At 38.8% G+C, this 25651-nt stretch overlaps 2 protein-coding genes across 3 annotated transcripts; one reads left to right on the top strand and one right to left on the bottom strand.

The window, feature by feature from the left end:
• Positions 1-565: 565 nt before the first annotated feature.
• Positions 566-7231, top strand: SNRPG (small nuclear ribonucleoprotein polypeptide G). 2 transcript variants are annotated; one of them, XM_077134491.1, is made up of 4 exons: positions 566-699; positions 2741-2763; positions 3488-3612; positions 7040-7231. In XM_077134491.1, exons 1-4 carry the CDS (start codon positions 668-670, stop codon positions 7088-7090), a joined length of 231 nt encoding a protein of 76 aa, XP_076990606.1. In that variant the 5' UTR covers positions 566-667; the 3' UTR covers positions 7091-7231. The 2 variants fall into 2 exon arrangements, with proteins under 2 accessions (XP_076990606.1, XP_076990607.1); XM_077134492.1 differs by lacking the exon at positions 2741-2763 and having other exon boundaries at positions 588-699.
• On the bottom strand, positions 7131-24494 carry PCYOX1 (prenylcysteine oxidase 1). The gene is made up of 6 exons (XM_077134490.1): positions 24317-24494; positions 23047-23253; positions 21218-21392; positions 12524-12735; positions 11311-11463; positions 7131-10879 (listed from the first exon to the last, which is right to left on the bottom strand). The coding sequence occupies exons 1-6, from the start codon at positions 24426-24428 to the stop codon at positions 10221-10223; spliced, it is 1518 nt and encodes a 505-aa protein (XP_076990605.1). The 5' UTR covers positions 24429-24494; the 3' UTR covers positions 7131-10220.
• Positions 24495-25651: the final 1157 nt, after the last annotated feature.

Raw genomic sequence — 25651 nt, 5'->3', positions numbered from 1 at the left:
CTGGACCTCGTTTTATATATGTAGGGGGGATAGTACGTTGTGAAGTTCTACCAATGACTACAGCGTAAAAGTCATTGTAATAGTCTTGTAATAGTCAATGACTATTACAAGAATTGCAGCCGGTCGAGAATATACTTTGGTGTTCTAGATTCAAGCTCTTGAGAGACTGAAGCCCGGTCACCTACTCTCTTCTGGTGAAGTGATGACTCGTGTTATGGAACCCTGGGCCTGACGTGATGCTATGTTAGGTGTGTGTGTGTTTAGTGAGTGCCAAGAAAATAGTGGAGCAACTCGCCAGGGCTTATTTTCATTCGGCATAAATGAAAAATGATGCGGCCCACAGGGATAAGAGATTGGCGGTTAGCTCAGAAACCAGAAACACCGGCAACCTCCACTTTACAAAAAAAGGAAAGGGAATTGACGAAGGCTCCTCGAAGCCCCACCCTCCTGCGCTGGCCAATCGCTGCTGTCGCAACCGGAAAGTCGGTCCTGACAAACGCGTTTGGGCTTTCGCTAAGTATCGCGAGGTAAAATGTGAGCACTCCCGACACTGGATTGGCTAAGGGTATCGCCTGCGTCAGACGCAGGACGCTGGACCGATCGCGGGAACGAGAGGGCGGCCGCGAATACCAACTCGAGGCAGCATTGAACCTGCGGAGTAGACGCCATGAGCAAAGCTCATCCGCCAGAGTTGAAAAAGTAAGTACGTGTAAGTTGCGTACGCCCAGTCCGGTAGACTTCCCTCTCCGTTTTCCGTCAGTGGTCCCCGGCGTGCGTAGGCCTACTGGGCATGGGCTGCCTTCATTCTCATCTCTCATTCCGATCTGAGGCCTCCGGGAGCAAGACCGCGCGCCCTTCGCGTTTTGTCGTGAACAGCATAAGGCGAAGGGGCCTCTCTTCTGCCGAATTACCTCCCTGAACACCAAGCTCTCGGCCCCATTCCTCCCCACGCTTTCCCTCGTTACGGAGGACCTCAAATGCCATCCTTTGTTGAACATTTTGTTTAGCATATTCCGAATAAGATGACTGGAGGGGTAACTCTCTAAGAAACTAAGGGCGGCTGGAATGGAAGTGTTTGATAGGGAATGAGGCGTTAAAAGCCACTTTAATCCTAGAGTGTTTGTAGCTGTTTCTTTGAGCATTTACTCAGATATTCCATTCCTTTTTCCCGTCGTTTTGTACTTAAGTTAAATTTGAATGTCATGTGTTGTCTTGCTCAGATCATCAGAGTTGTGTCAGAACATTCATTTTTCTAATCAGCAAAAAACTAATTGTATTGTTTTATTTCTGCACTCAGTAAAATGAAACAGAACTCTAAGTAGGATTCCCCTACTTTAGACAGGACTCCGTTTAAAGCCTTAATCTCCTCACACTTCTTGAGTGAACTTAACATGTTTCCTGTCTCCTGAGTTTACATCTTGTTTATACTTCGTGGTGCGAGAGTTCTGCCTGTAACAGACTGCGCAAGGGGTTGGGATCCAGGGATCAGCTTTTGTGGGACAGCCATGTGGATCTGCCCTGTGTATTGTATCATTACCAGCCCCTTAAATAAGTCATACTTAAGGAAGAGTTGATATTCGGTGATTGTGCTCTTAAATGTATGTTCTTATCAAAGCGATTTTCTTTTGAAATCTGTATCCATTTATATTGAATGTTTTAAAGACTTAAGTCATAAGCCTTATTAGGAATAATAGAAATTGTCACAAAAATTCTTATCTAATTTTTTTCTGTTGTTTAGCTACTAAAATCTTGTGAGTATTCCTAGATTCATTAGAGGCTGGTGAAATGGTAATTCTTTTTTATCATTACCATGTTAAATCTACATGTAATCAGGTTTTCTCTCTGGTTCTAAATAGACATTATTTGAGAATTTCAGAGTTTGAAATTAGTTTTGATACCTTCCTCTTCTTATCCCTAGATTAGTGAGTTGTGGAATCCTTTCAGATCTACGTCCAAAATGTCTAAAATTTTGTCCTCCTTTGCTTTCCCACAATACCATCCTTAGACCCTCGAATTTAGCATTAACTCAGTGGTTCCCCTCTGAGGAATGGGGAGGGGCAGTATCTGCGCCTCTCACATCTAGAAGACAAAGGCCAGGGATGCTGCTAAACACCCTGCTGTGCATAGGACAGCACCTACAACAAAAATTGCCTAACTTCAAATGTTTATCATGCCAAGGTGGAGATAACCTGGTCTAACGGAATTAACCCTCTCATCTCTTTAATTTTGCCAATGATTGGCTCTGCTTTATAACTCCTCACTGCGGTAGAGTGTGGTCCACTCCAGACTCCTTAACCCAGCATTCAAGCCCCTTTATCTGAAATCCAGCATTAAGGGGATCATCTGTTCTTACACACGCTAGTATTTGAGTAGCCTCTTCTTTTCAGTGAAACTAAATTATCTGTTCTCACTCAGGTGCTGTACAACTTTGGACAGTTAACTTCTATTAAGCCTCAGTTTTCCATCTGTAAAATGATAAAATACCTGTTGAATTAGATATGATTGGGCCACCTTCTGATGTCATCACACTTATGGTTTAGTTTTGGAGTAGTCAGGATGTAGCTAAATCTTTGTTTTTCTGTTGTGGCTGTAAAATGCACCCTTTGAAAATTAGGTCAGCATTGAACAAGAGTTTCATTATTCCTATTGTGTAAATTATATTAACTATATCCAGGTCTGTACTTATTTATGCTTAGTTGTTTAAATCAGTTATATAATTTTTGCCTTTTCCTTTTTTCAGATTTATGGACAAGAAGTTATCGTGTAAGTTCTTTTTTTTTAACTATTGCTTTTTAGTGGTGACTAGGCAGTGTGTAGTATTCAGAACAACTATAAAAAATTAAAGCACACAGAATCTCTCATTTACATCCATTAAGCAGATTATTCAAAATCCAAACTAGACAATGTATTTACCTAATTTCTAATACTTAATATAATAGCATTTCAGACTTTCATTATTTCATGTAAGTCCTCCTGACTAAATTAACGAGATTTTCTGGCGTCGTGATATTTGGAAATTTATCAACCTTTTTCCTTTAGATAAGCTAAAGAGGATTTAGTCAAGGAGCATTTATTCTGTTTCTTGGGAATATGTAGGAAAAACAGATTTGTTCAGCTTTACAAAAAATTGTACCTATATATATTTAGTACTTGAAGCATATAGGAGTTAAAACCATGGGCTTTAGAGGCAGGCTGACTTCAGTTTGAATCTCACCTCTACCACACAGTAGTTATATAACCTTGAACCAGTTACTTAAAACTTCTCTGCTTCAGTTCCCTCTTGGTAAGTAACGACACTACTACTTCATAGGATTCGAGTTTAAATGTGCAAGTAAATTTGAAATGCTTAGCACAGTTCATGGCATATAGTAATGATACTGAGATTTTTAATGCATCTAAAATACCTGTGTTTCATCTCACCCAGTTTTTAATAACTGGCTAATAGTTAATGATCAGTTTTGTTAAACTTCCTTTTGCCTTTTTATAGTGAAGTTAAATGGTGGCAGACATGTCCAAGGGATATTGCGAGGATTTGATCCCTTTATGAATCTTGTGATTGATGAATGTGTGGAGATGGCAACTAGTGGACAACAGAACAATATTGGAATGGTGGTAAGTAAAGCTAATAGCTTTCTCTTTTAAGAGATTTCATTTTTCTTTTGGAATATGTAATAACTTCGCTCTGTCAAATTCGTAGATTAACAGATTATCATGGAATTAGTAATCCCCAGAAAAGGCAAGATTAGACTTTGCATCTCCCTTTTACTTTAATACATGGCTGTTAATCAGCTGCAACAATATCCCAGTACCTGTAGGTATAGTCTCAACCGTACAGAACCTCTAAGGTTCTTGGGCTACAAAGCTGTTGAAAATGTTTGAGCTTCATTGTATACAGAGGCCCAGTTGGTCTTGATTTTAGTTGCATTTTGGAATCAGATAGTCTAAGATACAGCATAGGGTTAGTTTTGTGTTTTATTAAATTCCCCCAGATGATTCTAATGGAAAGCTAAATTAATCACTGATTCAGAGAGAGCACTGAAGAGTTTTAGAAATAATAATAATGCCTAGACTCCACCCCAGAACAATTGAAAGTGTAACTCTAATGGGTGTTTTTTTGTTGTTGTTAAAAGACATCAGACTTCCCCTCTAAGTTTCACGTGCTTACAGTATCTGCCTTTGAGAACATTCTCCTGTGGGCTTCTATTGAGAATGAGTAAAACTACAGGAAAAACAAAAAACATTTATAAATACCCCAAGTTTTCCCTCTAGCCCTTTTTACAAATTAGTATATGTTTGTTCTAATAGAAAATGAATTCGGTTTTTAGTTTTTATCTCAACAGCATTTAGTTGCTAAAAGGATTAAAAAGGACCTCCACTTAAATACATAGACGTTCATAGATCCTTTTGGCAATTTTTCCCCTAAACTTTGCTTGGCTTAATTTTCTTTACATAGAAACTGGTTATAAGCAATGCCATACCAAGTCAATGAAGTAACAAGCACCTACATACTTTATCAAACAGTCTACTATTCCACCTCTAATGTTTGTTTGGCCAGAAAATAAATAAGGTTGATATTAGCAGACAGTAATTGCTGCAGCTGAGCCATCACCTTCCTTGAAAATGAAATAATGATGTCAGTTCTTTAATAAAGAGAAATTCTAGGGTACATAGGTAGTTCAGTGGTAGAATTCTCACCTGCCATGCTGAGACCCAGGTTCAATTCCTAGCCCGCCCACCCATCCAAAAAATAAATAATTAAGAAATTCGAAAGAAAACGCATGAACAGGAGGTAACTTTGACTTGAAGAAGGGAAATGTTATAATTTTATTATCATTTCATTTGGTTTGGGTTTTTTTTTAGAAGTTGTTTGACAAAGGAGACAGTTACACTGGCTCATTATTTCATTGTCCACTAAAAGTCCTTAATACAATTATATTACAAATAGCATTAAGAATTTGTGTGTCTGACGGGGGATGGTTTGTTTGGGAGATCTGTCTGCTAGATAGTTACCTAGTGATAACACTCAGCTATGCTCTTCTGAGACATCCCCAGAGTTGTCGGTGACATCACCTTTGTCTTATTTCCTTAAATTCCACTCCACCCCAAGGTACTCCTAAAAATATTAAAAATTCCATATTTTATGATGCTGCATATTTCAGGATTTCTTGCTAAGTTTGTGCTTCTGCAGCTCCATTTTAGATTCTGGCAGTTCATATTCCTATTAAACATTGAAGTACAACAAAAGAGCAATATGAAAATCTGGACCTGATGATTCCGGTTTTGGAGAATTGGGCTTCTGACACAATATCAAGAGAGAAATAGCACTGCAAGGCATAGGTGTTGGCCAACTGGCCTTATTTTCTGTGTTATATGAGAAGGCAAAGAAATGTGTAGAGCCTTTTGTTGATGAAAATGGCAAAGTTTTAGTTTGTTTTTTAATGCTGAAAAGAAAAGGCCCCCATATGAAAGCCTTAGTTATCTGAAATAACCTCTCTCCACTACCACTACCACTACCACCTCCCCACTCCCAGGGAAAGTGCCAGAGGTAGACAAATTTAGGGGGGACCTAGGAAGAAAGGCTGGTTATTTTTAATACTTTGATCAGTGAGATGTGGGGTTCATCGACTGTTCTAAGAAGCCAAGAAAATCTTGGTGACTAGGTAACCATGTAGCTTAGCTTTCCAGGTTTCCATTCCTAATTTATAAGAATAAGAGTCTATAATCTCTTTCAGTCTCCATTGTCATTTTCAGGACATTCTTCTCTTTTAAAGCTCCTCTTTAATTATTGCCACCTTTTCACTATACTCTTTCCTATTATTGTCTGCCAGGCCTAAAACAGGCACTCTGCCACTTGTCCTCTTCCTTTCTAGTCTGTCCGTGCTATAATCATGCAAGTTAACATTTGTTTATCAAATTAATATGAATTTCCTGAGCCCTCTGTGTGTCTGCTGCTATTTTAGTCATTGGGGTGTTTGTATAAATCATTGTTTTAGTCATTGGGATGTTTGTATAAATCATTTAAGTTATTATTCAGAATACTTCCATTTCCTATCTTTCCCTCTTCCATCTTTTCACCTTTCCAACTCCTACTTGATCTGATCTGTGGTTTCATTGTGATCTACAGTCCATCATAGACCTCTTATTTTCAGTCCCGTAGCCTTCCATTTTCAATTATTTTTCTTCCCCCCTTGAACTGTTACTAGCTATTTGACCTATACCCTCATAAATATTTTTGCTTATTTTCATTTATGGAATATCTGTGTCAAGAACTGTGCTCCTAGGGCCTTCCTCTATAACTTCCTCCTTCTAAGCTTTCCCATTCAAATTCATATATGCTGTTGTCAGCATATATGACTATAATTCCCCCAAGGGTGAAACTGATTTGTTGTTAGTTTTGTGGTGTCGTTCAAACATATTACTCGTATTACCTTTCTAGTTACTTTCTAAAAAGCCTTCTAAAATTGAATGGCAATTATCTTTTCTTCCTACTTCCTTTCTTGTACCTTTAACTGTATTCAAATTAGACTTTCCTTTATCCCCTTATACTTTGTTTTTTCCTCCATTTTGTAATTTCTTATCTTTCTGTCAAAATTCTATCCAGCTTTCAAGACCCCACTAAAATACCATCTTCATAAAGTCTACTTTAAGTAGCTTCCATCCTGTTTATTCCCTAAATGGATATTTAGGACAACCCGAAACTCACATACCTGTTATACCATATACTGTATTTCCCATTAACTTATCCATGAACCCTGCACTTTAGAAAGTAAATTGAGTCAGTGGAGACTTGGCATATGATCTCAAAAAGTAATTAGTTATCCTTCGATCTAGAAGGTGTGTATCTCACCTAGAAAGGGCAGGGTAGTTTCATGTCATGATTAAATGACTTTACTTGAATTATGTGATGTCCCTATGGTTTAAGAAGAGCTGGCATGTAATATTGAAAAAAACATTAATGATTTGGTGAAAAATCTTTAATGTCCATTGATATGTCTATTAAATGAATTGTATTCTTTTCACATTTACTTTTCTTTCTTAGGTAATACGAGGAAATAGTATCATCATGTTAGAAGCCTTGGAACGAGTATAAGTAATGGTTATGTTCAGCAGAGAAATCGATTGCTTCCACGTGTCCCCTCCCCAAAAGGCCTTTTTTTACTGTGATATAATAATTGGGTCTTGTACATTCTTAATATTAACATTTTTGTTAAACTTTTGTAATTGTCAAAAATGCTTTCTCAAGTGCTTTGAATATAAAATAGAATATTAGCTTTTATTCTGATTGTTTCTAACAGACTTTTCCTGATGCTTGTAATTTGAAACTGATTTAGAGATTTTCTGCATTAAAATGGAAAAATCTTGTTAAATATGAAACATGGCATCTGAGTTTCTTCTGAAATATTAACTGCAATTTTCAAAAACTTAGAACAGTAACAAGTATAGTTCTACAGAAGTAAAACACAGGAAGTAATGATGTAGTTGTTTATTTTTAATGTGACCAGTAAGTGGGAAAAATTTTTGAATACAAGAATACAAATAAGATTCCAGAGAAAAATGTTGCAGTGTATTGTTTTTTGTTCTTTATGGAGTAGAGAAGGGTAGTGAGGTCGCTGCCCGTTGTAGTCACAAAGTTCATGAACTGTAGTTTATAGCTCACAAGCTCAGATGAAAGATATATTACAGATGGTTGTTTTATAAACTTAATCTTTAGCAACCTATGAAGCAAATGCTTGGGCCTATTCTTTTGTCATCTGGTAAAAACACTGTAATTCTTGAGTCATTTTAAAACTGTAGAGAATGGAGTATACGTATACACAGATGAGTATGAAAGGTACTTGTAAACAGAACACAGTGAGTGGCTTATTATCTATCTTTAAAATGGTATTTCCTATTTATAGAAAATTTTTACAGCAAAAACGTAGAGGGATCAAACCTAATCACAATAACAAGAGTTGGTGTGAAGTCCAGTACCTTTTTATTTTTCCATTCTTCTTCAGCAGCTTTTTAAAACTGAATCTTCATGGATATTGATAAGCTCACAGTTTTTACAGTGTTAAAGAGCTGAACTGTGGAACAGTGATTCTCTAAGTGTGGTTCCTACACCAGCAGCATTACCTAGAAATGTCATAGAAATGTAATTTTTTGTGTCCCACTCCAGTTCTATTGAGACAGGTTCTGGGGATGGGGTCCAGTGGTCTGTTTTGAGAAATCCTCATTAGCTGATGCAAGCTCAAGTTGGAGAACCACTGATAATACAGCTGGTTTTCAGTCAGCTCCTGTGTAATTTTTACCAGTCTCTTCTCTAAAAAGATGACTAGAGTGGTCTGTGGTAGCAGGCACTTAAGAGTATATTTCTTCCAATTTAAAAATTCTTTAATACTGTGGTTGCATTAAATTTATCTAATAAATGTCTGCTGTTGATACCTGTTTTTGTTTTTGAGAAAGCAATTTCAGGTGCTCTGCTGGAATATTTGAACAGCATAGGTTTGAAATAACACCATTAACATTGAATTGGTATTCTTATAAGGTAAAAATATATCCCACTGCAAAACAAGTCTACAAGTGATAGAAATTAAAAATTATCTTAACTATTTTCTTAATATTCACTATTGTGGCATAGACATAATACTAAATTACATTGTCTACACACTTCATGAAAATCACTAAAGAAAAAAATGGGACTCTTAACTTGTTAAGAATAAAATTAGAAAACAGTGACCTTTTGACAAACCATGAGTTTAAATTCCTGCCTCTATATCAAACAATATATTCTGGCAGTTTTATCAGCATATTAATATTCCCAAGTGTACTAAGGAAAGGGACCACTTTTACTATGAACTCTTACACCATTTTGCTAAAGTACCCTAGTGTCACAACTTGCTGAAAGTTTTGGGTTTTTTTCAACTAACAGTGTATGTTAACTTGGTTGCAGTGAGTGTTAGAATCCACAAGCTTATGCTTGTCCTTTCCTACTAGCGCCTATAGAGATAATTTGTGATCTTTGTACAGGATGTATAGAACTGATTCCCAAATTTGCCCGCATATCAGTATCACCTGCGAAGTGTAAAAGTCCTGCAGGTAATTCCAGTGTACAGCCAAGGTTGAAAACCACTACCTTAAAGCAAGATTTCAGCAATTAACTTTTCGACACAGTAAATTTAGAAGCATTTAAACAACATTATGCTGGATTTGGTCAAATTTGGTGTCAATAACTATCCTATTCGAATACCAACCATTCTAAGTTGCCTCAACAGTGAGACTGTCAATGCTAATTACCATCACGATTACCACTCGAGTTCTCACAGAGAAATCACTTGGAAAATGGATGTGCTTTGATAATTGACTGGGTTTCTTAGGTCTTTTAAGGCACTAAAAACCCTTTGTAGGTAATCTTAAACCCCCACATCAGCAATTCAACTCTGGCTGCACATTAGATTCATCTCATGAACTCAAAAACTACAATGCCAAGGCCCCATTCCAAATTCACTAAATCTGACTCTGGTGATGGGGGACTGACAGTTTTAAAAGCTCCTCAAGTAAGGATTTGATTAAAGAATACCAATTATTACTTGAGATTTTTGAATGGCATCTTAAAGAGGTACTACTAAGACTTCTTATTTTCACACCTAATAAAACTTGACAGACAAAACATTCTGAAAGTCACCATTTTAGGCACAGGCACATTACTATGAAGAATAAAAGGTATAAATTACTAAATCCAGGCATAAGATACCAGCTCCCAAAGTAGTTATGATCTAAACAAAGACCACATCAAGCTGAAAAGTGTAAATGTACTAGTGTCCAACAAAGAGGTATTTCTAGACAATCATTCTTCCTCAAGTGTTCAGTTTAAAATACTCTTAAGGCCTTCAAAATCCAAGGCCCCATACCCAGACCTGAATCAGAATCTCCAAGAGAGGAGCTTGAGAATCCATATGTTTAGCAAACTCCAGGTGATTCTTATAATCACTAGTTTGGGGAACACTGCTAATGGATATTGAAAGAACATTTAAATATTGGAGATGAGTTAAGTGCAATAGTTACACCATCATACTTAATTAGAACTTTGTATTTTCTCATGACCCACGGGGATGGGTTACTTTTGTTAAACAATGATAATGGCAAAATACTGGATTCAAAGTCATCTCTCCTCAGGTTTTGTTCTTTTCTGCCAGTGGTACTCCATTTGGAACTTAGAAAGGAAATGTGATCATGCTACTTCATAGTTCAGTTTTAAGTTTCTCATATAAGCCCTCTTGGTCAATCATGTCCATGTGCCCATTCCAGCGGTGAAAGGCAAGAAGAGCAGCGTTGTGGGCTGCAATGGCACTCATTTCCATGGCACTTGCAGCACACTCGATGCCATTGAGGTAATAAAGTCGATCGTGAAGTATGATAGAGGGGCATTTCTCTGGAGGCTTATAGTGAGGATATGCAAGCCATGGCTTTGTCACAGCATAATCATAGGACAAAAAGAGCTTTAAAATTTGCCCTTTAGTAAGAGTTTCTTGGGAAAAGATTTTCCAAACATGTGTCTCATCTGTTGATGGTTCAGGATTAGCCTGTTCTTTTACAGGGGACACAATCCCAATGCTATTAATGAACAAATCTGGATTATCAGTGGTTAAGACTGCAGTGAGGCCAAAGTTATCTATGGCTCTATTGCTAAAAATTGATGTATTCAATTGCCCCTTAACCAAGGTTGTCACTATATGTTGGTAGTATTGGTGGAACTCCTCAATTGGAGGATCAAAATTGAGAAAGGTTATGTTGGACATTTTTCGATTCAATGGAGTGGCCACCAAGACGATGTCATAGAAGTCTGAATAAGTCTCAGATCCAGCTTGGTAGACCACTTCATACATCTTTGTGGGACCTCCTGGAAGAAATAAGGAAGCATAATTTCTTTAGTGTTTCTAACATACTATATTTTGTACCTCCCCCAAGTAATTTTATATCTTTTAAATGGTTTCTCTATAATTATAAGGAATTAAATGGCTATTACCCCTTAAGATAATTGTTCCTTGCATTTTTATTACACAGAGGTCAATTTCCTATTCAGAATGAAAATAATGCCTTGTCAGTAAGTACAGAATATGTAATTTTCACTTCTGAGGATGAAATTATTTTTTAAATCCAAAGAGTCATGCTACTGTACTAGAGCACATTTGGGAATGTTTCTACATGGCACAAAATAAACCATTTAAAATTCCATTATTTGGAACTGAGAGATGACAGAAGAGAGGTTTTTCCTCCCTAAGCAAACATATTCTTTACAGGAAATCAGGATTAACAGAAGTTAAAGCTCACCTGTCTGCTTGGTCCTTATTTTCTCCTCTACGTACATTACTGAGCCAGATATAAGGTTGCTTTTGGATGCCTGAAGGAGCCCTGAGCAAACAAGTTTATTACCACCTTCTACTGCCCAAAGGCCAGATTCGGCACTAGCCAGTGACACTGCCCCTATAATGGGAAGAAAAATTGTGTTTTAACTCTGACTTTGTAAAAGGCCCACTACCTCCTCTCCCTTCCCAATTAAGTGAGTTGAGTTCTGCTCCTAGATATCTGGCCAAATGCAAGTTGGCCTGTTTAGCATTTTAATGAAAAACCACCATCCAGTCAGGACGGGCTATATAATTTAAGGGGCCCAGTACAAATGAAAATGCAGACCCCTTGTTCAAAAATTTAAAATTTTAAGATAATGGCAGCAGAGCATCAAACCAAGGATGGGAGCATTCTAAGCACAGGGTCCTGTGTGACTGCATAGGTTGCACACCCATGAAGTCTGCGCCACATCCAATATTGGAACAATATTGCTTAGAGTCACAAAGGAGTACAAAATCACTCTGGTACAACAAAAAGTATTACCAAGATTCAAAAAATACAGTCACTTATGATTTTTTATTAAATAGTCCATGTCGGCTGCATCATATGCTACCAGTCATAATAAGAATGATCTTCACCCCAAGATAATCTGATTTTGAATAAGTTTCACTTATATTTCCATTAGCTCATTGTTGTGGGGCAGCCAAACAGTATCTAAACACGAACCTCAGAATTAATGGCTCTTAACTTTCTGAGGATTAACTTTCTCTTTGAGAATCTAAGGCAGGGTTTCTCAACCTGTGCACTATTGACATTTGCCAGTAGCACCCACCCCACCACCCAACCACAGTGTAACAACCAAAAAACATGTTTTAATTTTATAATAAGCCCTCTACCCACTCTTCCTCTCCAATTAGGTGAGTTTGCTCCAGGAGTTTTGTTCCAAATTTCTACAGCCATTGCCAAATGCTTCCTGGGGGCAAAACCTACCCCAGTTCAGAACCATTGAAGTAATGAAAACTAAGGACCCTCTTCCCATAAAAATGCATACTGACATGTAATTTTGTCAACAGTTTTTGAGGTTTCACAAAAAAAAGGTAGCTTTCTGCAACTCGTGATCTAAAGTCAGGAACCACAACAGGATCAGGGAAACCCCTTTGTGAACTAACGTCCACTACAGTTCTGAGCCCTGGCTTACCCACAAAGCCATTGATGTTCGTGCTTTGGCCATAATTGACCCTCATGACAGGAACAACAATTTCATTGAGGAATTTCTCAGAGAAGCCTGCTTTCTGCAGGGTTTCAAGAAGGGTTCGGTTGAGCATTCCAAGGAAATCGTTCCCTCCTAGAGCATGCAGTAACTTCTCTACACTACTGAAGGCATAGTCATGAGATTGGTAGCGGTAGATCCTTTTGAAAAGAAGAGACATGGCTATTAAACACCAAACAAGATGGAGGGGGTTGGGAGGTGGAAAAGGGAAACAGGGACATATGAATCAATGATATTAGATAGAAATGATATTAGATAGAAATGTATCATTCTTAGTATACTCTCTTTCTTTTCTACATTAGTGTCATCACTGGAGCACTTTCAAAGTAGTGGGTACATTCTATTCTCATTCATCTTCATTAGCACTTTTTAATAGCCTTTAATAGCACTTAGACATGTCTACAACCAAATTTTCTATTTCCACCAAGCCCAATCCTCTCCATCAACCACCAACCCAGTCAAAATTAACTGGCTACATCTTACATTCTGCATGTCATTCTCAGTTCATTTAGGTTCAAAGCTTAAATTTGTTTTATGTCTCCGTTATACTTTCTTCACTCAAGGTAATCAGCAGAAAATCCTGTCAATCTTCCTAACATGTCTCTTGTTACTCCATTCTCATTTCCCTGATCTTAGCCAGGATTTATATTCAAACTATTGAAATGAATAACTGATAAATCTGCTTCTAGTTTCTTTTCCTTTGAAACATGTATGAATCTCCCTAAAACCCTAAAATATCTCTTTTATCTTTCATTCACTGACTCAAAAAGCTTCTCGCTTACTGTTGCTTACAAAATAAAGTCTCAATCATTTAATGTGACATTTAAAGAAAGAATCGTGGAATTTTAAAGCCAAACTCATCAGGTCTAACTTCTCTGTTCTAAAACCAGATAATGAAACAAAGGAAAAACAATAAAAGGATTTGTCTAAAATTCGTATGTCAAGTAGAAGTCTCACGCCCAACTTGATCCCTCTGCCCTCCCCCACACTCCTACTCAAAACTCTCCACTTGAACACACCTAATATTGTAAATGTGTTTTGCATATTGTCTCCCCACATTGCAAAGCTCTGCCCTCCAATTGGAATGCCCTTCCCATATCTAACCACAGGTCACCTGCACCTCTTCCTTCTGAGGAGCTTAAATCCCACCACTCTGCCAAGCCATGCCCAACTTCCCAGTCCACAGCAATGACATCACATTCAAAAGTCTCATCAAGCTTAACACCCTTGCTGTTCATTCAGCACTTAGATAATACTGTATCACTTGTTTTTTTATCAAACATCACCTGACTCTTCTCTAACACTTTATGGATTTAAAACCATATTCATATAAATTACTTCATGCAGTAATTCAATACATAAAGTTGCAGTTGGTACAAGATGAAAAGGACATGGATCCGTTCCCTCAAGGAGCTTACATTTAGGGACAGGTGACAAGGCACTGATAAGTTTAAAAAACAAAGGAAAAACAGACTGCCATAAAAAGATAGAGCTACACTGTAATCATGGGAGGAGAGTTTTACATCATTTTTTAATTCAAAATAAACTATATTTTCATAGAAAGCAAGGGGAAATGTTATATACCTATCAATATTAACTACAGACTAATAGTAGAGTATACAAAATATTGAATGAAGTTTCTGAGAAACATGATTACATATCCGTGCCAAAACTGAGAAACTTAATATAAGTCCTTCCAACATGTCATCTGGCTTCCTTCCAGTCATTAGGAGACTGGGAAAAGTAAAATGACAACACCAAGTTCCTTAGAAAAATAAAATCTCATAAAATGGATATCTCATAAAATGAAGAGTGATCTATTGTTAATGTTAAGCATGACAAAATAGTAGCCAATTAAATAACATATGATGCTATAAAAAACCTTATTCCTCATCACCTCCCACTTGGCCCTCAACCCCACTCAAGCAAACCTCCCAAGTAAAGGCTTCCTAAAGTATGAAATATACAATATACACTATATAATCACTGACCATTATAATTATTTTACAATACAGTTGCATTAGAATAAATACTACTAAAAAGTCAAACATGTAAGTAACTAGTATTTCGCTATTCACATTGCTATTAATCTTTTTCTTTTTCAACTAGATAAGAAATAAATTAGATATAATTAGAATGCCAAGGTACTCTATTCATTCATTCATTCAAAGATAAATTTATGGAACACCTACTTTGTGCCAGGAATTGTTCCAGGGGCTAGACATAAGAATGACAACACAATAGATTCTAAAAATCCCTGCTTTCGTGTAGCTTATGGTCTAGTGGAAGGAAACAATACAAAATAAATAAGTGCATGTAAGTTGTATAGCAGACTAGAGGGCAAAAAGTACTAATGAGAAGAATAAATCAGAGAAAGAAGATTGAGACTACATGGGATTGGCAGGGTTGCAATTCTAAATAAGACGGTCCAAAAAATAAGCAAATGAACAGGAAAGGCTCATTGCAAAGGGGACATCTATGCAAAACCCTGAAGGAACTGGGGTCACAAGCCCTGCAGATAGCTGGCAGAAAGCTCATGTGGAGGTTAGAGCAGGACACAGACCTATAACACAAACATGCCTGGCATGTTCAAGGAATAGTGAGGCCAGAGCAGCTGAGGTAGAAAGATCCAGGAGAGCAAGAGGAGGAAGAGTCAGCAAAGTAAGGGAGGTGAAGCAATTCAAGAACGGAAGAGTAAATACTTCTGAAAATCTGTTCATCCATAAAAGCAACAAGAGCACTGGCAAAACTCATCAACATCAACTTTTGACAACATATATCTGGAAATTAATCAAAGACTTGCAGCAAGTCAAAGAGAGTTGATTTGAGAAATGTGGCCAAACCTCAGTTAATAACAACAAGCCTTGTGGTGTTTTAACTTCACCTAGAAAGCTGCGAAACTGGTATATCATTCAGTTTCTGAAACTCGGCAACATACCAGTTTCGCAGCTTTCTAGGTGAAACTTGCATTTTCATTTTATCACTGAGTCAAGAAAAGCACATAGAAGTCAATAAATCATGTACATCACTTAGTTTCCAAAACAAAGCAACACAGCATCATGGATCAGAAGATTTAATGTTGTTAAGATTGCAATACTCCCAAAAATGATCTAGAGATTCAATGCCGTACCTATCAATGCAATACCTATCAGAAACCCTGCTGACTTCTTTGTGCTGGCACAAATATAAACATAAGATCAATGGAATAGAACTGAAAGTACAAAAATAAACCCATCTATCTATGATTTTCAACAGGGTGCCAAAACCATTAATGAGGAAAGAACAATCGTTTCAACAAATACTGCTAGGTCAACTGGGTATTCACATGCAAAAGAATGAAAGTATCCCCTTATCTTACATTATAAACAAATTTTAACTCAAATAGGATCAAAGACCAAAATATAAGAGTAAAACCTATAAAACTCACAGGGGAAAACACGGAGGCAAATCTTCACGATCTTGGATTTGGCAAAAGATTCTTAGGTATGATAGCAAAAGCATGAGCAACAACAACAAAAAAATATATCAGATAAATTGCACTTTGTCAATGTTAAAAACTTATGCATCAAATGATTCTATCAAAGTGAAAATATAATCACAGAATGGGAGAAAATATTTGCAAAACATCCATCTGATAAGGAACTTGTACCTAAAATATATGTCAATAATAAAAAGACAGAAATTCCAATTTAAAACTGGGCAAAGGATCAAATGGCTAAGTGAGAAGCTTCAGGGGTTCATTCTCCCACAGAAGCTTTGAATAAACATCTTTCTCTAAGCTCCAGAAAAGAGTTAAAGGACTGGAGTAACAGAACGCACTCTGAATAAAGAAAAAGGCCTCTTAAAAGCATTAGGGTCCACTTAAAAATGGTAGGATCTCATAGTGTACTGCTGGCCTTGGACCCTGACCCTACCCCCCCCACCCACACACACACACATACACAAACCTTCACAGGTTGAGCATGGAGTCGGATACACTCCAAGTAAGGATCCCCAGCCCAGTTCCAGAAGGAGCAGTGTAACCCTTGTACACTTACCGGGAGCCAGTATATCTAGCCCAATCTGTCCAGAGATGGCCTAAGGGGCTTGCTGTCCTAGAACTTCCCCTGCATGGAGAAGGCAGCTCACAGAGCTCTACCACACAAAGCCATGGAGACAGTCAAGTGGCTGTCTGGGGCAAGGGATTTGTAGCTGTAGGACATACAAGACATGCCCAGAACTGTGAGGAAACCATTTCCTAGAGAATCAAAGGCACATCCAGAACTGTATAAGGGGGAATCCCAGGAGCCAAACACACATGTCCAAGACAAGATGCACATACAGAAAGGTCCAGGGATGCCCTACACTTTGGCCTGGAGCTATTTTCTAAACTCATGATATGGCTATGCTGTGAAGAACACTCACACAGGTCAATATGTAAAGATGGAGAAAGGTGTTTTATTTTTGTCCTGTTTTTTTTTGTTGTTGTTGTTAACTCCTAGCATTCAAGGAAAGCTCTGTTATAACAGAGCTAGCAGATACAAACTTAAGGAACAGATGCTTCAGAGTCTAAATTTCAATAACACATTAAAATATTAAAATGTCCAGGTTTCAACAAATGATTACAAAACATACAAAGAAACAATAATCTGGGCAAAAGAGATTAAAGCACTAGAAACTATCAGTGAAGAGGATCAGACCTGGGACATTCTAGAAAAAGATTCTTAAAAAGTGGTCCTATCTTCCTGGCAACGTGGGACAGAAATCCTGGAATGAGCTGAGACTCAACATCAAGGGACTGAGAAAACCCCTAGAATGAACTGAGACTCAGCATTAGGGGATTGAGAAAACCTTCTTGACCAAAAGGGGGAAGAGTAAAATGAAACAAAATAAAGTGTCAATGACTGAGAGATTCCAGAGTCTGGAGGTTATCCTGGAGGTTATTCTTATGCATTAAATAGATACCACCTTGTTAGTCAAGATGTAGTGGAGGCTGGAGGGAATTGCCTGAAAATGTAGAGCTGTGTTCCAGTAGCCTTGTTTCTTGAAGATGACTGTATAATGATACAGCTTTCACAATGTCACTGTGTGATTGTGAAAACCTTGTGTCTGATGCTCTTTTTATCTACTTTATCAACAGATGAGTAAAACATATGGAATAAAGATGAATAATAGGGGGAACAAATGTTAAAATAAATTTAGATTGAAATGCTGATGATTGGTGAGGAGGAGGGGTGGGAGGTATGGTATGTATGAATTTTTTTCTGTTTTCTTTCTATTTCTTTTTCTGAATAGATGCAAATGTTCCAAGCAATGATCATGATGATGAATATGCAACTATATGATGATATTGTGAATTACTGATTATATATGTCAAATAAAATGATCAAAAGTTAGAATGTTTGCGTTGGTTTGGTATTTTTTGGTATTTAAAAAAAATTTTTTTAATTAATTAAAAAATAAACAAATAAAAGACATATCAACCAAATGTAAAAAAAAAAAAAAAGTGGTCCTAAATATGCACAAAGAGCTAAGGAACAACAGGAAATCAAAAAACTGATAAATGAAAATAAAGAGCCTACCAATAGAGAGATGGAAATTATGAAAGGGAACCAAGCAGAGCTGAAGACCACAGTAATAGAAACTTAAAATTCCCTAGAGGGATCCAACAGCAGATTGGAGCAGCGAGAAGAAAGAATCAGTGAACTTAAAGATAAGACAAATGAAATCATTCAGTCTGAGGAGTAGAAAGAAAAAAAAATGATAAGTGAAAAGAGGCTGAGGAACCTGTGAGATATCATCAAGCAGACCAATATATAATCAAAGAGATTAATCAAAGAAATGGTTGAACTTCTGAAACTTAATGAAAGACATGAATTTGTACACTGAAAATACTCAACAAACTCCAAAAAGGATAAATGCAAATAGACTCATGCCATGGCATTTTATAATCCAACTGTTAAATACCAAAGATATAGATGTAAGGCCACCAGAAGGAAGCAACATATAATGAACAAAGGAGACTCAATAAGATAACTGCTGATTTCTCACCAGAAGCTATGGAGGCAAGAAGTCAGTGTGATGACATATTTAAAGTGCTAAAAGCAAATCACTTTCAACCAAGAATTTTATATCCAGCAAAACTGTCTTCAAAAATGAGGGAGAAATTAAGACATTCCCAGAGAAACAAAAGCTGAGAGACTTTGTCACTACTACACCAGCTCCAAAAGAGATGCTAAAGAGAGTTCTGAAGATTGAAATGAAAAGACAATAGATAATACATCAAAGCCAAGTGAAGAAATAAAAATCACCAGTAAGGATAATGACTGCGGTAAATATAAACGCAAGAACTATTGTATTTTTAGTTCATAATTCGACTTTGCCTACAAGATCTAAAAGGCAAATGCATAAAATGTAATAAGAAATCAGTGGTCTTGGACTCACAATGAATAAATACATAATTTGTGACAAGAACTACATAAAGCTTAGGGGATGTAGGAATAGAGGAACATAGTTTGGGTATACAATCGAAGTTAAGTTGTTATCAAAGCAATGAGAGTGTTACAGATTGAGGATGTCAAATTTAAGCCCCCTGGTAACTACAAAGAAAATATTGGAGAATATGCAAGCTCACAGAGGCAGAAATTAGAGTATAGGTTGCCAGGTTTCAGGAGATAACGGGAATGGGGAGTTAATGCAAAATGCATGTAAGATTTGTGTTTGGGGAGATGGGAAAGTTTTAGTAATAGAAGGTGGTGAGAGTACAACACAGTGAATGTGATTAATCTCACTGAATGGTATGTTTGGGAGTGGTTGAAACAGTTAAGTTTACGTTGCATATCTGTTCCCATAATTAAAAAAAAAAAAAGAGCAACTAAAGAGACAATGACAAGAAAGGCAATACATGATCCCGGATGGAATCTAGCAAGGGAGGAGAAATAGTCAAAGGGACATTACTGGGACAAAGGAACAAAACTGAAATACAGACTGTAAGCTTTATATCGATGCTGAATTCCTTGAACTTGGTAACTGTACCTAAGGTGGACACTTAAGTGAATACCCATGTTCTTAGGAAATGCTTGTGGCCATATCAAGGGTTCAAGGAGCCTGATGTATGCAACTTACATTCAGATGTTCAGAAAATGGACAGACAGGCAGACAGACAGACAAATGGATGGATGGATAGATAGACTGATAGAATGATGCATAGATAGAATGATATGGCAAATGTGGCAAAATCTTAAAAGTGGTGGATTTAGGTATCTGTATGGTGGAGTTATCTGTACGGGGTTTGTATTATTTTTGTAATGCTCTGTAAGTTGCAAGTATTTTCAAATTAAAAAAACCAACCATGCATTACACATTTTAAAAGGATAAATTTAATGCCATGTGAATTACATTTCAATAAAGCTGTTTTTAAAAAGTGATCAGCTATCTCTGTGCAAATTCCATATATTTTCTTAGTTAATTGTCTGTTGCCTGACTAACCACTAGAATATATATTCTTGGAAGCAGGCATATGTTCCCCTATCCACAGGACCTAGAATAGTGCGTGGCATGTAATAGGCACCCAATAAACATTTGGTGAACGAATGAATGAAAAAATGAATCCTCAAAACTAACAAGCATTGTAGGTGGACTTAATGTAGCCAGAGAAAAGGCATTCAAGGAATTGGCCTAAGGATGTTATTAAATAGAAAGAAATTTCTAACTATCATACATTATAGAAATCAGGGTGTGGTTATGCTGCTCTGGATATATGACACATTATTTTACCTTTTTAACAATTATTTTATTATGTTGCAATAGTCATAGTAATGAACGATCACTAGCATTTACAAGCTGAACTTTTCCAGCTCCTAAAATAGTAAACCAGAATAAAAATTAGCACATGCCAACAGTCTTAAGAGAAATAGGTTGTAACTTTCAAAATACAACTAGCTGTCTTATTTTTCCTGATAACTAAAGCACTGCAAATTTATATGCAAAGAAAATTTTGAAAATACAGAAAAACATAAAGAAGAAAAAGAGGTACCTGTATTCTCATTACACAAGACAGTGCTTGAATTTAACACTTTATTTTAAATTCTTGGGGGACAGATCTGATACTCTCCTTCAGCCTGCTGGCTCACAGAAACACTGCATCACTAGCAAAGTCCATTTAAGTTTTCTGATCCTTTCCACAAGCTCTTTACTCATTACCTCATTCACCACACAATGCCAGCAGAATGCAGGCAGGAGATTCTGAGCCGAGGCTGCCTGGGAGCAAACTCCAGCTCCACCATTTACTACTCGGGTGAGTTGGCACACTAAAAACCTCTCTATACCTCACCTTTCTCATCTGGAAAAAGAAGCTACTATGATACCTATGTGAGAGAGCTGTCATGGGGACTCGAGGAGTTAATATTTGTAAAGTATTTAGAGAGTGTCTCATAACACTAAATAAGCAGCTGAAAAATTTATTTTCAGAAGCAAAAATAAACTACCCTTTCAATTTCCAAGAGGATAAATGGTCTGCAAATTGTATACAAAAAATTTTGCCTAACAATCTTGCAGTTATATAGAAAACAGTTCCAAGAAACTGTAATTCCTAGAGCTCATCAAACTGAAGACTTTTAGGTTAAATGGAAAAGAAAGAATTACCTCATGAATTTATCTAATACGTCCTCTACCCACATGTGCATACGGAGGAATTGAAGTCCATAGTGCCAAACTAACTTAATCATGTTAATTATAAACCAGCGGCTCTCCTCAAACACCAGTCTCTCTCCATTATACACCCCCATTAGGCCATCAGAGCCCTGAGCAGCAGAGAGACCTGCAAAAACAGAGAAAAATAGATAAGTCAGTGGTTTCTGTGCGGATCAAGGTAAAGATAATCTGAAGTAACCAGAGGACACTCAGAAGTGAGTAAACTCAGGGCTTCCCCCAGTTCCCAGGAGACACATTAGAGAGCTTTACTTTTACAACAGTGTAGTAAACTACACTGTCCGCAAGCAGATTCTCTAGAAGAGGGATCTGATGATCATGCAGACAGAGCAACCTAAAAGGACCAAAAAGTCAAAAGAAAAGCTTACACCTCCAAGCAAATTCACTGCCCTCCCCCTCTCTACGTGGGACATGACTCCCAGGGGTGTAAATCTCCCTGGCAACGTGGGACAGAAACCTTAGAATGAGCTGGTATTCGGCATCAAGAAAATGAGAAAACTTTCTAGACCAAAAGTGGGAAGAAAGAAATGAGACAAAATGAAGTGTCAATGGCTGAGAGACTTCAAACAGAGTCGAGAGGTTATCCTGGAGGTTATTCTTATGCATTATATAGATATCACCTTTTTAGTTAAGGTGTATTGGAGAGACTGGAGGGAACTGCCTGAAAATGTAGAGCTGTGTTCCAGTAGCCATGTTTCTTGAAGATGATTGTATAATGATAAAGCTTTCGCAATGTGACTATGTGATAGTGAAAACCTTGCATCTGATGCTCCTTTGATCTACAGTATGGACAGATGAGCAGAACATACGGTTTAAAAATAAATAAATAACAGGGGGAACAAATGTTAAATTTAGTAGATTGAAAGGCTAGTGATTAATGAAAGGGAGTGATAAGGGGTATAGAAATGAATGAATATATAACTAGGTGATGATATTGCGAGTTATTGATTATCAAGAATGGAATGATCATATGGTAAGAATGTTCGTGTTTGTTATGTTTAAAAAAATTTTTTTAATAAATAAATAAATAAAGGAAAGGCCACAGTACTAACTGAATTCAATGAAAAAACCAAAATGTCAGACAGACGTGTATCATCGCAGCACAAATTGCTCCTGGCACAGGTTTGCCCACACAGAGGGAAATGGAGGCCCAGGAAGCATTTATAAGGGATCCGAAGACAATGAAGGGAAAGGAGGTACACCCATTTTTGCAGGAACCTTATTTTGCATAACTGGATATTTCACATAACTGGGAGGTGGCCAAAATTACACAAGATGGAGTTCCTGAAAAAAAAGGGGGGCCTGCAGAGGCCTGCTAGTCTTTCCCCCACAACCTGTCCAGCTCCTCTCCTCGGAGGGAAGCAAATGGCCCAGGTTGTGGATACCTGTCTGTACTCGTAGTCATGTGACATTAAGCTCTGGGCCTCATCTCCTCAACTACAAAATAAAAGTCAAATTCCTGCTAGCTCCAAAACATTACTTGATTCTTCAGCACAAACTCCGAAGTTCAAGAATTGACAGCAGCTACCCCCACCCTGCCCCATGGCTGTAATTCCAGATAACTGATGATACAGATGACCAGTGTCCCATTACAAGACAGCGGCAGTACCGACTGCTAGCAGGAAGGTGTGGAAAACAATTGTACCAACTTCTCTCTAAGAGACGATTAGCAAGGTAGAAAAGTTTCACTTCCCCGTCCGATAATAATATCCATGGATAGTCACACAGAGATCAGCTCAGCAACTCAGACCAAAATTACATACCCAGGTCCTTGACAAAACGCTTCATGTGCAGATTTAAAGGATGGATGACAGAACCTCCTGCCTCATACTCTTGCCCCTGCACATTCATGGTGGCCAAACGGCCCCCCACCTCTCCTCTTTCAAACAGGTCAATCTTCACATCTTTTCCAAATTTCTGCCGTAGATAATAGGCTGCTGAAGTGCCACCAATTCCAGCTCCAATAATCGCTACAAAGGGGAAAAAAAGGTAAGCGTTTCTTTCCTTCTCATCAATTATGTGGGTTATGACTTGTTTTTGAAAAGCTGATCAGAAATCCTTAACGGTTTACTTAAGGATATTACCAACAACTTTGGGAAATCTGGGTGGGGAGACCAAGGTGGCATGGAATTGCAGTGAAAACAGCACTCTGTAAATCCTGTCAGGCATAGCCCCAGACAAAAGTGGTAGGAGATTAATTTACAGATAGGCATTAACCAGACCTTTCCTTTGTCAAATGACCAAAGATTCTCATAGTCCTTGCTATCGATGGGGCATCGATGGGCCTGCAGACCCTTCTTTCTGCCCATTTCATGGAAAAAAAGCGGTGGGCCTAGCCAGAACGTATCTTAAATAAACGGGCCTCCATTTTTGCCTAATTTGGTCTATTTCATTAATGTACGTAGGCTAACGATTCAAAAAAAAAAAAAAAATCAGGGAGCAAAACACCAAGAAGACAAAACTAGAAAGCGAACAGGTTCTCTGGGCAAAGGAATTGTGCAAGTCAGGCATCTCTGAGCGCAGGGAGACCTCAGCAAAGCAGAGAGGGGGGAAGGGATCCCAGCCTATAAAGAGAAGAAACAGGTAGGGTCAGCTTGTTTGCATTGCACTGCTCTGGTGCTGTGTCTGCGTGCGCCTGTCATCGCAGCGCAGGAGAGGCCCACGGCTCCAGGACCGACCAGAAGATTGTCCCCCAAAGGTGGCGCAAGGGAAGGCTGCGACAGGCGCCTGGGCCTCCCGGGAGCCCCACGCCTCCGAGATAAGAGCTGCAACAACGTTTGGCGGCCCCTCGGCCGTCCCAGTCGCTACTTCACCGCCCGTTCCTCCAGTGGACATATCCCCACGCCCGCGAAGGCACGATCTCGTCTCTGGGGGACCTAAAGCGGCCCCTGAAGCGCGAATGGGAAGGCGAGTGAGCCGCGCGGAGGACTCGGCCCCGCGTCGCAGCTGCCTGGCCTGGGTGCCCCACACTGCAGCCGTCCGGCGCGAGGCGCGCCCCAGCACCTCCTTCCGCGCCCGCCCCTGCTCGCCTACCTATCTTATCCGGCGGGGCCCGCAGCTCTGCGCTCCCGGGGCACCCCAAGCTGCAGAGCAGCAGGTACAATCCCAGAAGGGACGAGAGGAGCTCCGCAGCCCTGCACACCATGGTCTCCCCGAACGCCACAGCCGGCCCGCCGCGCCCCAATCAGCCAGGCCCGGCACGCGTCTGCGCGCTCCGCCCGCCCCGCCCCCGCCCCCGCCCCCGCCCAGGCCCACTGGTCCGCCGCAGGTCCGCCGGTCTCTCCTGATGCTCCCACCCTAGTCCACTCGATCCCCTAAGCCTGCCCCGCCTCCTCCTAAACCCACCCTCCTTCAGGAAGAGATCAAAGGCATGGGAGGGGGCTCACCCCAGCTTTCTTCCCTCATCCCCATATGTTCGGAAGAGGGCCATTTTTCACTAAGGCCTTCTGTCCATTCAATCAATCTCTCAAGGAATATACACAGGGACCAGCTGTCAAAATCTAGGCAGCGGGTAGATTGTAAACTCTTAGAGCAATCACATTTAGTCCGGAGCTATAATTGCTATTTCTAGATTTTGAGAGGTTATACATATAACCTGTATTTCCCTGGAACTTTGGGTATCTGTGTGTCACCTAAGGCTCAGAGTTGGAGTTCTGCAGTTCTGAAGGTCAGCACTGCCACATATAACAACTGCTAAAGAAAATGAGAAAGAAATCAGGCTTCAATTAGAGGTAAGAAGGAAGCCCATGGGGTCTGGACTAAGGTAAATCAGAATACAGGGGTAAGGAGGACATTGTATTTTAGAACATCACCTACTCATGAGATCAAAGGAAGATAGGTTTATTTTGTCCAAAACCTAAAGTTTCTGTAGCACATAATCTAACTCAACCAGTCTGACTAGCTCATTTAAACAACCCAAACACAGAGAGCCCAGAATAAGAATAAAGGCTTGTAATTCTGTATAGCTTAATGTAATGCATCCCAGAGTATATTAGGCAGTTAATTAAAAGTATTCGCAAAGTCTCTAGAGGGATGGGAGAAAATAAATGGAACCATTAAATTTTACTACCAGGGAAACCCCTGATACTGCCTCAAACATTAGGGACTCCCAAGTCAATAGGCCAACCCCTTGATCTTGAGGCTTACTCTTGTGAAGCTTACTTATGAAGCAGAGAAGCTAAGCCTACCTATAGTCAGCCTAAGAGTTACTTCCAGAAGACCTCGTTTGTTGTTGAGATGTGGCCTCTCTTTTTCTAAGCCCAACTCTGCAAGTGAAATCATTGCCATCTCCCCTATACATGGGACGTGACATCCAGGGGTGAAAGTCTCCCTGACAACCTGGGATATGGCTACCAGGATGAGCTGAAC

This window comes from Tamandua tetradactyla, chromosome 17, assembly GCF_023851605.1.
Source record: "Tamandua tetradactyla isolate mTamTet1 chromosome 17, mTamTet1.pri, whole genome shotgun sequence".
NCBI classification, from domain to species: Eukaryota; Metazoa; Chordata; class Mammalia; order Pilosa; family Myrmecophagidae; genus Tamandua; species Tamandua tetradactyla.
The sequence above is the reverse complement of the archived record's forward strand: the minus strand, read 5'-3'. Positions and strand labels throughout refer to the sequence as shown.

Coding starts and splice junctions, on each gene's coding strand:
- PCYOX1 (XM_077134490.1), bottom strand. CDS start 24,428: ATGGTGTGCAGGGCTGCGGAGCTCCTCTCGTCCCTTCTGGGATTGTAC. Junction 12,736..21,217: donor GTATTAGATAAATTCATGAG/GTAATTCTTTCT, acceptor TCTTTTCAAAAG/GATCTACCGCTACCAATCTC. Junction 10,880..11,310: donor AATAAGGACCAAGCAGACAG/GTGAGCTTTAAC, acceptor TATTTCTTCCAG/GAGGTCCCACAAAGATGTAT.
- SNRPG (XM_077134491.1), top strand. CDS start 668: ATGAGCAAAGCTCATCCGCCAGAGTTGAAAAA. Junction 700..2,740: donor CATCCGCCAGAGTTGAAAAA/GTAAGTACGTGT, acceptor TCCTTTTTTCAG/ATTTATGGACAAGAAGTTAT. Junction 2,764..3,487: donor TATGGACAAGAAGTTATCGT/GTAAGTTCTTTT, acceptor GCCTTTTTATAG/TGAAGTTAAATGGTGGCAGA.